General features: G+C 39.2%; 1 protein-coding gene across 1 annotated transcript in view; it reads right to left on the bottom strand.

Annotated features, from left to right (window-relative positions):
* Nucleotides 1-12,794, bottom strand: part of DMGDH (dimethylglycine dehydrogenase) — a 41,321-nt gene extending 28,527 nt beyond the window's left edge. The window contains exons 1-5 of the mRNA XM_033085055.1: nt 12,718-12,794; nt 10,846-11,011; nt 4,720-4,818; nt 3,302-3,466; nt 2,660-2,864 (exon numbers count right to left, since the gene is read on the bottom strand). Of these exons, the coding sequence (XP_032940946.1) occupies nt 2,660-2,864; nt 3,302-3,466; nt 4,720-4,818; nt 10,846-11,011; nt 12,718-12,794 (712 nt within the window). The remainder of the gene's footprint in view (nt 1-2,659; nt 2,865-3,301; nt 3,467-4,719; nt 4,819-10,845; nt 11,012-12,717) is intronic.
* Nucleotides 12,795-12,840: the final 46 nt, after the last annotated feature.

The raw sequence follows: 12,840 nt of genomic DNA, 5'->3' as shown, positions 1-12,840 counted from the left end.
CTGCCTGATATCAACTTGATATATTAGCCAAAGATAACTGCACTACAAAAATGTAAAAAATTATGACATCTGTGATACTTCATCCACACGACTGTGAGCTAATAGATAGGAATAATGAGTGTTTAGAAGTTTGTGGCCTAACTAAGTCTGATTGCCAAGACAGCTGCTTTTCCATTTCCTAATCTTATATCTTTTCCAGACCAATATACCCACACTGTGTAATAAATGGCATAGGGATCCTATTTGTAAGAGAGCTTGTGGTCTTGTAACTGAATGCTGTTCCATAGCTCATGCCTGAAAGATATGAACTGTCAGTCCAAAGGCAATCAAATATTGACACCTCTCATTTTCCAAGTACTTGAGTTAGTGATCTATATAAAATTTTTCACATTTGGTTTCCCTGTTTGTATGGTTGATTGCCTTCTAAAAAGCGTACTGAACTCCTCTAGTCCTCCTTCTTTCCAAAATTCATTATGTGGCACTCATGAACAAGCTTACAGCCTGAGAGCCTTGTTATTTCAGCAAAGCATATAGCAATAGCAGGTGATCACATATGTATGGGAGGCATATATAAGCAAGTACACTTTTTAATGAGTTTTTCAGTAGGCCTTGATGGAAAGCCTGGATTTCAGAGCTTGAAGTCTGATTTAACACAGACAGAGCTGTTTATACCCCAGACTCTGAAAGAAAGACCTGTAAAGCCTGAGAGTCCAGATGTTTGATCCCACCCTCTCTAAATTTCTCTCTCTCATTTTTTTTCTTTCCTGCTGTCTCAAACTCTACTCTTACTCCAGTGCTTACATTCGTGTTCAGCTATTTTGTCACCATGTGCTAGTCAGTCTCCCTCATTTGTCAAGTTCTGTCCCAGCAGCCTTCTCTTCTTTCCAAACCACTCCCATCTTTCTATTACATATTACACCAGTCTTACAGCTGCTTAAACAGCTCAGTTTTCCACTCAGTTTCACGTACAACCATTACCTGAGTATCCTTACTAACCATTTTGTCTGAAAAGCTACTAGCGTTAGTTTCCTTAATGAAACATATCAGATACCTTTCCACTATCTCTTTGGTGTCATCCCCACTGCTACCATCCCCTCCCGGTTTGAGTTTCCTTATTCATCAAGCAATGTATCATTTAACTTGCTGCCAGTGGTCCTAAACACTTCCAGAAATCTTTCCAAGGCATTTTGCTCTCCCAATCTATTCCCTTTCCAGTCAATTTCCTTCATAATTTCAATTGTCACCTATGGTATTCTACCCACCAACAAGAAGAGTCCCTGTCTCACTTAACTTCTTAATTTTCTAGTGCCTTCCACTAGAAATATGTGCTTTTATTTTTTTTCTTTTCTGCTGCAAATATACAGAAAGGAATTACAGACATATTCTTGCTCTCAGTTCACTTCCCCCATTTGAGTAAGAAAGTCAACTATCACAGCCTCTGATCGAAGCCTGATTATTCACTGTGATGGGAGCTATGCAGGACTAATGCCCTAAAAATGCAGATATGATCCAGTTTGAGGAAGAGTCAGTAAAACTTTAACCTATATGGTAAATATTCAAAATGTTTTCAAACAACTGAAAACAGAAAATCTTCCACTAGGCAGCAGAAAGCATGCTTCACGTAAGACCTGCCAACCATTTTTTTTCCCTGCCAACCAAGTAATATATTTTTCTACACTTGTATAAAGCAGCATAATAATAAGGGAATAAATTTAGATTGAATACAGGTTTTTAGACTTATTAAGTTGCTCAGGAAAATAAACACAAATCCAAAGGACACTTGCCCAAAAGTTCTTTGAAGCAGAAACATCAGTTTGGCTTCTTTCTTGCCCAAAAGTTCTTTGAAGCAGAAACATCAGTTTGGCTTCTTTAACACAATGAAGAATAACATTTGCATACGTAAATACAAGTTCCTTTGAGTTAGGCAATTTTTATGACATACAAAAACCACATGGTTAAGCCAAGCACACATATTTAAAATAATGACTCAAAGGACAACCATTTCAAGGATATGTGGATAGAATTAAATCTTTGAGAAAGATAATAGTAAAATAGGCAAGGTCAAATCCTCAGTCTCTTTCCCTGAAGAAACAATTAAGATATTTCTATTTCATATGTACATTCCATCTCCTTTCCTAGTTATGTTTCATTAGATTTTAGAAGACTGCATGGACAGTTGACCTATTGGGCACTGGAACAGGTTCCTGAGGGCAGTGGTAACAGCACCAGGCTGGCAGAGCTAAACAAGTGTTTGAACAATGCTCTCAGGAGCACGCTGTGACTCTTTGGGATGTTGCTGTGCAGGGCCAGAAGTTGGACTCCATGACCTTTTTGAGTCTCTTCCAGCTCAGGATACATAACTTACTGTAGACAAGTAAAGGTCTCTTCTTCCACTAACATCTAACAAGGCAGTCTGAATGCTAGGTGCTGGAAACAAATCAGGGTAAATATTTTAATGCCTACTCAAGAGCAATTACTACAAGAGCTGAATTTTTACCACACTGTGAAGAAGTATGTACAAACAACAAACAACAACAAAGTGAATGTTCAAAAACATATATACTCCTTATACATGTAACTCACACAATTCAGTGCAGGTGCTTTGTGTTAGCTGGTTTATAAATCTGAAAAGTACTCAAATGCTTGTATTAAATCCTACCTGCAGTATTCACAATTCTCTTCGCTTGAATTATTCCAAGTGGAGTTTCCACTTCCCACGTCCCATCTGATCGGGGGTTCAGATTAGTCACTTGCACAGGATAATTTAATTGAGCACCGTATTTTCTGGCTCCTGCAGCCAAGGCCATGGTTAGAGAATAAGGGTCAATATGACCATCGCCAGGGTTATACAGGCCAGCTAAAACCTAAATGGGGGTAAAATACCCAAAAAGAAGGTAAAATTCATCAAGATTGATAGTTTAAAAAAAACACCCCACTTTTTTCCTTGAATACAGTAAACTTTTAGAAGTAAAAGCAAATCTTCAAAATATGTAATAGTATCAGTCTTCACCCAACTTAACAGTGGCCTATAAGAGTAAAATTGCTCAGATGCCCAATGAAATCAAAGGTTGTAATGCTTTAATACAATAATATTATAGACACGCTAATTAATAGTATGTACTCTAACATATGGCATGTACTAAGATTCACAAAATCTGATTTTAGGCTATGATACATCTTTCTTTCATTGAAAAACAACAATCTGTTATACGATTTGTGTAAAGAAATATTAGTGTACATTTCTGATAGACCAATATTTAATTGCAATGCATGTTGTATTTCATAAAACTGGCTTTTTTACCTTATCCATGTTCAATAAGGGGAATAGCTCTTGTACTTTCTCAGGCGTTATTAAATACTGCTCTGTTGGGTGCCAACCAGCACGAGTCATTTGGTATTTGAATTCATCCACCCTAGTAGGGGTCGAAGCAATTCTGATACTGCCAGGCTGATGAAACCCCACAGGCTAAAACACAGAGAAACAGCAAATTACTGAAAGAACCTTTACTGATTGCCATATATGTATTTTCCTGTGCTAAGGGAGTATACAGGAATTTTTCCACTAACATCACCAAGAAAAATGCAAGTAAACTATGGGCTCTTGAAGGAAGAGGCCTTAGATATAGACTCTTAGAGAAAATAATTTTTCAAGAAGGTATCAAATTAACTTCCTAAGTTAATGAATACTACGTTCAAAATAGTTGAAAGAAGTGATCATTGCACGCCATGACAAATTCATTTTTACTAACAACTAACTAATATTTGATATATGCACTCACACACTTTCAAAAATCAGAATCAGACACATCTCAAAAATAAGTATATATGACATATGTAATTTTAAAATCTATCATCTGCATTATTTCCTATTGAATGTATTTAACTAAGCACCTTTATAAACACATTGAAAAACCACTCGCCAGTTTTGCCTTTTTAATAAATTAAATATCCTTAGAGAGCTGGACACTGAATGTTCACTTTTCTTCACCTTTTCTATGTTATCTCACAGGACAATGATAAGGCTGAATAAGCCTTTCACCGGAACTCACAATGATAATCTGATGTGGCAGCTTATCTAGTTGAGTAGCAGAAAAAAGAAAAAAGCATTTTATGACAAATATAAAAAAAAATCTGTCACATATATATATATGACAAATATTTTAAAACCACATAAAATTTGTATAATGAGGTTCATTCCATTTTTGCTGCCATCCAATGCAACCACAAGTTTAGTAAATGAGATCTATAAGGCCGAAAGATGCCAAATGAAAAAGATGAGTCCTCTGTTTCTCCACATATCCATTCCTTAAGTCACCAAATAAAAACACATCTCTGAAAGGGACAGGAAGAATTGCAGCAATCTTCTCAAGCACAGACAGCATCATATCATATGAATTTTTTAGCGGGTATATTTAAGGCAGGAATGTATCATAATCAATTTGCCCATTCCAGATTCCTGATACTATTTTAGCTTTATCAAGTTAAAGTTGTAGACTCTCTGCTGTGTCTTGAGATGTTTTATGAGTACCATTTTTCCTAAACTGTAGAGGGACCTGGGAAACCACCAACAACATGTAGTGACTAGGCATGAAGAAGAATGTATTTAAAGAAAAAGGTATATATTCCTACTTCACACCATTATCAACTACACCTTTTTGTAAGACTATCGCTACAATTGGTATTGCTCTGAATTAGCACTTCAAAGGTGAAGGGGATTACCTGTCCAGTCTCTTCTTCCAGTTTCTCATAGAGTTTGATGCTGTAAGCATGGATTTTCTTCAGGTTTATTCCAGGATGAAAATAAGTAGTTAAACCAGCCTCAAATAAGAAATAGGAACAACACAGATTAGAAATGCAGTGTTCTTTCCTTCCTTCCAATTGCCATTTAAAAAGGAACTGCCAAGATACTGTAAAGAAAAGCAACACATGCATAGAGCCAACTGCTACAAAAATAAAAATGAAGTCCTTTCTCTACTTATGCCATTTCTGTTTTCTGCACAGGTGTTTTGCCATCTGTCTTTTCTCACCAAATTTGCCAACCCATGATACCGTTGCAGTTGTTCTCCCCTAGCTGATTTCTCAATTTATATACAATATCATAGTGTACCAGATTACTGAAATGACAGGATAATCCAATGGAAGAGAGTGTAAAATTAATAATTTGTCAGTATAATATTTTTCAGTTGTATCTATATTCTATTCATAAATTTGACTCTAAGTATGCTTGGCAATGTCCATCACCTCAACAATCTGAGTTTAAGAAGTGATCACACTAACCTGTAGGAAAGAGTTTCATCTAGTTAGGGCCCCAACAAGCACAAAGCAGGCCTGTTGGCTTTAGGAAGTCCCTGGGCTAAATTAATAGTCTGGAAAAAATATTCTGTGTTCATTTCTTATTATCATATTGAACCACATCATATTAGCATCATACAGGACACAGCTGAAGACTAGATATTTGATTAAATGTGATTTTTATCTCATTTGACACATGTGCATTCACCTTGTGAACACATTTATTTTAATTACCTTACACTAAACCACAGGGCTGTTTCACTGCAGATTTTTTAACTAAAACTTGCTTATTTCTGAAAAAATATATTTTAAGGCTTTTTTTTCCCAGTGTGTACACAATGAAGAAATAAATGAGGCATTGAAATATTTAAATTTCTTTAGACATGTACAATGGCTAAATGCAATTAATTTACTTCTACCTGCAAACTTGGTTACCTCATTTTGTTTTTACTGTATTCTTTCATTTATGTAAACATTTTCTGGCCTTCTGTTATTCTTCCAAATGTAGTAATACATCTTCCAGATGTAAGGAAATTCCATTTTAGTGGTCACTATTAGCACAGTCATTTTTAACTAAATGAGTCACAAATCACTTGCAAGTTAGCTACAAACTCATATATATTCAAGAGCATTTAACTGCAGGAATTAAATAAATACTTAAATCTCTTTCACTTTCAAGTGAAGAAAAGATGTTTAAATGCACTTGATGCCTTTTGGGTTGAGGCAATAAATGTTTCTGATTTCAAGAGTGCAGCTGATTTCTATATAAGAATTAAGATAGTAAAATCATGAAATAATTACAATGAAACAAAAAGATTGAATGGGTCCTCAGGAGATTTCTCTTAAATTTCATATCCAAAGCAGTGTCAGCTACAAGATCAGACCACATTTCTCAAGACTTTTTCCAGCCTGGCCTTTGAGAATCTTCAAAGACAGAGGCTGCTCTACTTTCCTAGCTACACATGGAACTTTATATTCAGTCTTGTTAAATTCCATAAAACTGTCCTTTCATCCTTGCAGCCTGCCTAGGTCCCTCAGCATGGCTGCCCTGCCCTTGAGCGCATAGACTTCTCCTCCCACTTTGGTGTAAACTTCAAAAGTGGATGAGTATGTACTTCACTACCTACTCCAAATTACCAATAAAGATATTAAACAGGATGGGTCCCAGGACAGATTCCTGTGATAGTCCATTATTTCCAGGGTTTGGGTAGAGTATGACACATACACCAGCACTCTCAGCCCAGCCATCCAAACAGTCTTTTGAGTCTCTAGTTGTCCAGCCATACGGACTGTAACATCTTCAGTTAAGTACATAGATAGAGCAGGGAGGGTGTCTAAAGTTTGGCCAAAATCTAGGTAATTGATAACCACTATATTGCGTTGTCTAAAAATTCAATAATTTCAAAATAGACAGCAATCAGATTTGATCTGACATGATTTATTCTTGGCAAATTTATCTTGACTGTTACAAATCACATTTTTTTCTCCTTTATGGTCCTGGAACTCATTTGATAATTTTCTGAAGAATCAAACTAAGGCTAGCTGACCTTTAGCAGCTCTGCTCAGTCCTTTGGCTTTTTAGAAAGTCATAGATATGCCCTTTGCCAAATCTCTCGCACCTCCACCAAGTTCAATAGTCTTTCAAATGTGATACATCTGCAGCCTATAAATAAATCAGCAGCATTATTGGATGCAGCCTGTCTGCTCCAACACACAAGCATGTACCAAATTATTCCAGAAACCCTTGGTTTGGTTTCATCCACTGTCAGTAGTTACTCTTCTCCTTTAATCTGGAGGTCTGAGAAACCCTGTCAGAGAAAACTGAGGTAAGAAGGCACTGAGACCTTATTAGTGTACACTGTGACTGAATTACTCACTTCATTCAGCAACACTTACTTATTTTCATTTTTCAGCCTCCTACTATTAATGCAGCAGTAGAACCAGTTCTTGTTGCCTTTAGTTTGTTTTCCTTACAAATCTTAAATATAGCCGAGGTTTGGCTTTCCTAACGTCCCCTTCACATGCCCAAGTAACTTTTCTAAATTTCCTGGTTTGCAGCTTTTTTTCCTGCTCTATCACCAGTGTACTGCATTTTTGTCCAGAACTCAGTCATGAATTTGCTCTGGCTCAGCCGGCTTCCCAACATGTCTATATGTTTTCCTGAAATTCAGAGCGAACCGTACTTGTAGTTGAAGGAGCTTATCTCTAGGCTTTGCCCCATTTTTCTAAGAGATTTTGTTATTTTACATAAACGTGATGTGGAAAATAATTTAAAGAATGGTCACTTTGTTATGAGAACTGACACAAATATTTTAAAGTATTTTTATAGTTGAAATTTTTTAATGTTCAAATGTTCATACATCAGTTTTGTTCTATTTCAATCAGTTTCAGATTTTATTCTAATGTCATTTTTAATTAGCTTTCTGGAGGAGAATGTTATATCCTGAATGTTATATACACTGTTATATATTAAATTCTCTCTTATTGCAAGTATCACAAATTGTAGTAAGTTATTATTTATCTTGTGCTGTGTTTTACTGTCAGCAGCAAAATCAATGGCATGTTGCAAGAAAAGATATAATATAACATATAATAACTGGCTCTGTTACACTTTTTCATAAACGGTAATATTAAAATGGATGTATTTATCGTGATGTTTTAACAGCACACATGGAAATCAGCCAAAATTATCGCAGACCTGAGAAATGAAAGAAAGTTTTGGCAGCAACACTGGCAGGAATATGAACTATTTGAAACTTGATCCTGAGCTCTGGCAGGATTTACTGGATGGTGAAAGAGGTAGAATATGATCTAGTGCAGCAACATCTGAACCAGACCTTCAACATTTGTGGCTGCAGGCAACATGCTACATGCCATTTCACATCTTAACAGTATGTGCTATTGTCATCTGTATTTAGTGCTATATCACTGTGAGGAAAACACTGATAAATAAACAATATCTGGTACAACAGGGAATTCAGCCAGCCACGGTTTTCATCTTTCTACTCATCTGAAATGAACATCACCAACTTTGTCATCTTCAGACAAAGTCCCCTAATACTGAATTCAATGAAAAGAGACAGTGAAGACAATGAAAAGATAGCATGTAGTTATCCATTTTAACATGGCCCAAAACTAGATATCTTGCGTGTTAATCACATCAAATTCCTTCTAACAGGTGTCATGAGGCAGCTCTCTCAATTGAGGTAGTGCAGGCATTTTCTCTGCTGAGCTCCAGGTCCCTCCTTACCTTTGAAACTGACCCACACTCAGAATTCCAATGTTGCAGTCCGTAAGTGTGGGGAAAAGTACTTGAGGAAGGTTACTTTAACACTATTATAAGCAGTAAATTGGGGTGAGCAAGTGTAACAACAAGAACAAAGGAAACATTCAGTAACACCACCATTCATGACTCTGATTCCTTATTGAACCAGGGGATTTTTATTGTTTTTCACAAACATATTGTTTTGTGTACGCAAACAGAGCCAAAGAGAATTCATTCTGTGTTGCACTTCTGTACCTAAAATGAAGTACTCTGAGTATTCTGTAGTTATGATTCAATACACAAGATACTTGATCTGACACTTGGGATCATGTTGCTCTGTTTGCCGAACTGTTGTATGACAGTCTCAAAGACATACAATTACTGAATGTTGTTTCTTCTTACTACATATGGTATGTTTTCTTTTGTTGATTGAAAAGCAAGTAAAATGAAATATACAGTAATTTCACGAATACAAGCCGCAGCAATTAGACAAAAATTTTGGTGGAAACCCGGAAGTGTGGCCAATATTCGGGGGCGGCTAATTTATGAACAAAAATGTGATATCTGCCCTTACCTAGTATCATAGTAGTCCAGTCCCGAGCCGAAACAGTTTGAAATCCATGGTTTCCCGTTGTTCCGACGATGAACCAAACAGAGAACAGCTTATTGCCTGCCTGTGGATGGCGGCGTTACTGAGGGGCGGGGGTTGTTATCGGGGTGAGTTACCTCAGCGAGTTACCTCGGCAGTTCGATAAAAGTGTGTGATATTTCTCTGTACTTTTTAAAGTGTTTTCAGTCTTGTGCGGCTGCGGGGCTGGCTGGGCTCGCAGGGAGAGGGGTAGAGCAGCCACTCAGCTCGCAGGGAGAGGGGTGGGGGAGCCACTCAGCTCGCAGGGAGAGGGGTAGAGCGGCCACTCAGCTCGCAGGGAGAGGGGTGGGGGAGCCACTCAGCTCGCAGGGAGAGGGGTAGAGCAGCCGCTCGCCTCGCAGGGAGAGGGGTAGAGCAGCTGCTCAGCTCGCAGGGAGAGGGGTAGAGCAGCTGCTCAGCTCGCAGGGAGAGGGGTAGAGTGGCCGCTCGCCCCGCAGGGAGAGGGGTGAGGGAGCCGCTCGGCTCGCAGGGAGAGGGGTGTGGGGAGGCGCTCGCCCGCAGGGCTGAGCGGGGTGGCTGTGCCAGCACGGAGATGTGGAACTGCTCGGAGCTCAGCTGCCTGCCCACGCGGCTGAGTGGCTATTTAAAGGCAACGCGGATCCATTGGGAATGCTCGCAAAATGACCACGCTATTGTTCGTGTCTTTTTCGGCTTGTAAATAAAGGGTGCTGCCGCAGCTATTGTCTGTGTCTTTTTTCACTTGGAAACAATGTTTCCGAGGTTGGCAGTAAGCCAGTAAGCCCCGGCAATCCCGCGATTGTGTTACTAAATGACGACTTTGTGAAAGTTCGCTGCGAACTAAAGTGCGGCTAATATTCCGGGTGCGGCTTATTTATTGACAAAGACATCAACGTTGCCAACACACCGGATATGCGGCTTATACTCCGTGCGGCTTGTATTCGTGAAATTACTGTACTACTTATTCACCGCAGACAGTGATCTTTTTAATAATTTCCTTTGTTACTATTGTTCTCTCAAAAAGCCCCAAAACCACAAAGCATCTGCACAAAGATGAAGCATTGCAGACTTCAAACTTTCTCCTCCAGGAGAAGCATGAGAATACAAATAAAATATAATATATCTGAGTCTTAATTTTTCCTCCTTAATTTGTCCTTGAAAGGCAAATTATTGCATAAATGTTCTATTGCATTAACAGAATAGATTAAAACATTTGGGTTTCTGCTCTTTTGTGCTGCTACACACACAGATAACAATCTTCCAACTTCAGTTAAGAATACTTGGAAATTAATTGGGAAAGCATCTATTTCTATATTATTGTGGCAAGCTTTATTTAGTTTTGTTACATTAACTACTGCAGATACAGATTTAGAAAAGATGTAATTATATAAACACACATTGTGAACCAGTATGACCACATGATTAACATTATTAAAAGAGGTGTTTCTACCCTGACATTATTACATGTATGTCTTTTTAGTTCTTTTCCTCATAATGCAGACAAATATGCAGGCTCAAAAAAACTCACAGCATACATTTGTTACCTTTACTCCTCCAAGATTTTACGTAATGTCAGCAACAGCAAGAAAGAAAGTGGGGAAATTAAAAGGTAATGAAACTTTCACCATCATTATATACACAAACTACTGTTAATTTGAGAGATGAGCAAAACATTTCTTACTGCATGCCAGGTAGATCCTGCAGTGAGCTCAGATTTTTCAAGCAGAACAACATCCTTCAAGCCAGCTTTAGCCAAGTGATAGGCTAGACTCACACCAACACAACCACCGCCTATGATCACTGTGTCTGCTCTGTCTTTCCCTAAGGAAGGAGATGAGGCTTCTTTACTAAAAAAAAAAAAAAAAAAAAAAAAAAAAAGAAATTACAGACAGTTAGAAAAAGGCAATTGCACTTACCCCTATCTCTTTTGTTTATGGTTTCAACAATAATACATGTGGACAGCCTTAAATACTATTTCTCCAATGTATCCTTATATGTAGATCCTATTTCTCAAAAAGAAGCTGATATCTAACATGACAATGTCAAAACCTGACTCTTCCAAAGTGCTGTAGTATATGCAACAAAGAAGTTTTAAAAAATATTTACTTGTAGGGCCCCTTAATAAATTTCTAAAACCAATGTCAGTAGGCTACATCAGTGTACTTGTTCATGAAAAATGAAGCTTGGTACTGACTTTCATGTTCTATCTATTTTGACGTTTTCACAGATTCTCAGAATATTCTGAGAAGGTACCTACAACGATCATCAAGTCCAACTTCTAAATGAATGGCCCATGCAGAAACTGAATTCACAACCCTGGTGTTATTTGCACTATGCTCTAAACAACTCAGCCATTCCTACGGTTGACATATCCTACTTTGCCTAAGACAAAACATTATAGAAACAGGTTTTTGTCAATGACCCACACCTGCTACTCCACACTGTACTTTCACAACTAACTGAGTCCAGCATAAACCAGAACTGCTGCCGTAAGCAGCCCTATTCTTCTGCAAGTCAACTGATTGCCCTCTCTAGTGCCCCATCCACAGACAGCTGAGCAGCAAGCTATACGTGGAAATTTGTCACAAATTTTTAAGAAGTAATTTTTTTTGGATGAGGGACAAGGTAGGACATAATATGACAGTATCAGTACAGACTACCATGAAACCACAGTATCTTTCTCTTCAGGACAGTTAATCTATACTAAGTTTTATCTCTCCTCTCCTCTTACACTTTCAACCTCTCTGGCAACAGACTTTCTAATGTGTAACTAGTGTTCTACGAATTCCACTCAGAAATAAAGGCTAGTTTTATGTCTTATGAATGAAAATCTTGCAACATTTAAAATGTTTAATTGCAGGAGGACTACGCACCATGCTTATACAATAGGTGGATGCAAATGAAAGGTAAAATAAGTGGGAGCACAGGACACCACAGGTGTTCTGTATTTGGTGCACCACACATACGCATGGGTTCTTTTTTCTGATTACATATTAATTTTTGCAAGTTAACAGTAAGCTGTTTAATAGCCAGATGTGCGACAGTTACACCAGCTCCACTACTGAATTTTTGAGGCAGGTGGTAATCGAGATCAAGCATAAAGACTTTCTCCATTGTTCTTTTATGCTGTGGATTTGAGATCTCCTCAAGTGCCTTTCAGCTTTTTTCAAACCTTTGCCCAGGAGCCTGGCAAGAATCCGGGATTCACCTTCCCTACAGTTCACCCAGATGTTTGATCGTGCCAGTTAAAACCGGTCATTATTTGCCTATCCGTATGGCCCAGAAGACAACCGGGTCAGCAACGCAGCCCGGGCGGGTTGCGGCTTTGGCGCAGCAATGCGAGGCGCAGAGGCATCTCCTGGCCACAGGTGCCCCGGCTGGCCACGGAGCGCCGCGGCCCGGCAGCTGGAGCTGGCTCCCGTCACCAGCGCCTTTTCCGCGCATCCCAACGGCAGCACCAGGGGAGTCGCGCCCTCGGGCCTTCGGACGGCTGCGGCCGCCACCGGCCCCTCCGCCCGCGTCCCCCGCCCGGCCCGGCCCGGCCCGCACTCACCGCCCCTGGGCGCCGAGGGGCCCGGGCCGGCGCGGGGGCCGCAGCCGCCGCAGGGCTCCCCGCAGCACCGCGCTCATCCCGCACACGCAGCAGGGATGGAGAGCGCTGGCTCCGCGCCGCTCT

The sequence above is a fragment of the Catharus ustulatus genome, chromosome Z, assembly GCF_009819885.2.
Source record: "Catharus ustulatus isolate bCatUst1 chromosome Z, bCatUst1.pri.v2, whole genome shotgun sequence".
Lineage (NCBI taxonomy): Eukaryota > Metazoa > Chordata > Aves > Passeriformes > Turdidae > Catharus > Catharus ustulatus.
Note: the sequence above shows the minus strand (reverse complement) of the source record. Positions and strands in the feature narration are given on the sequence as shown.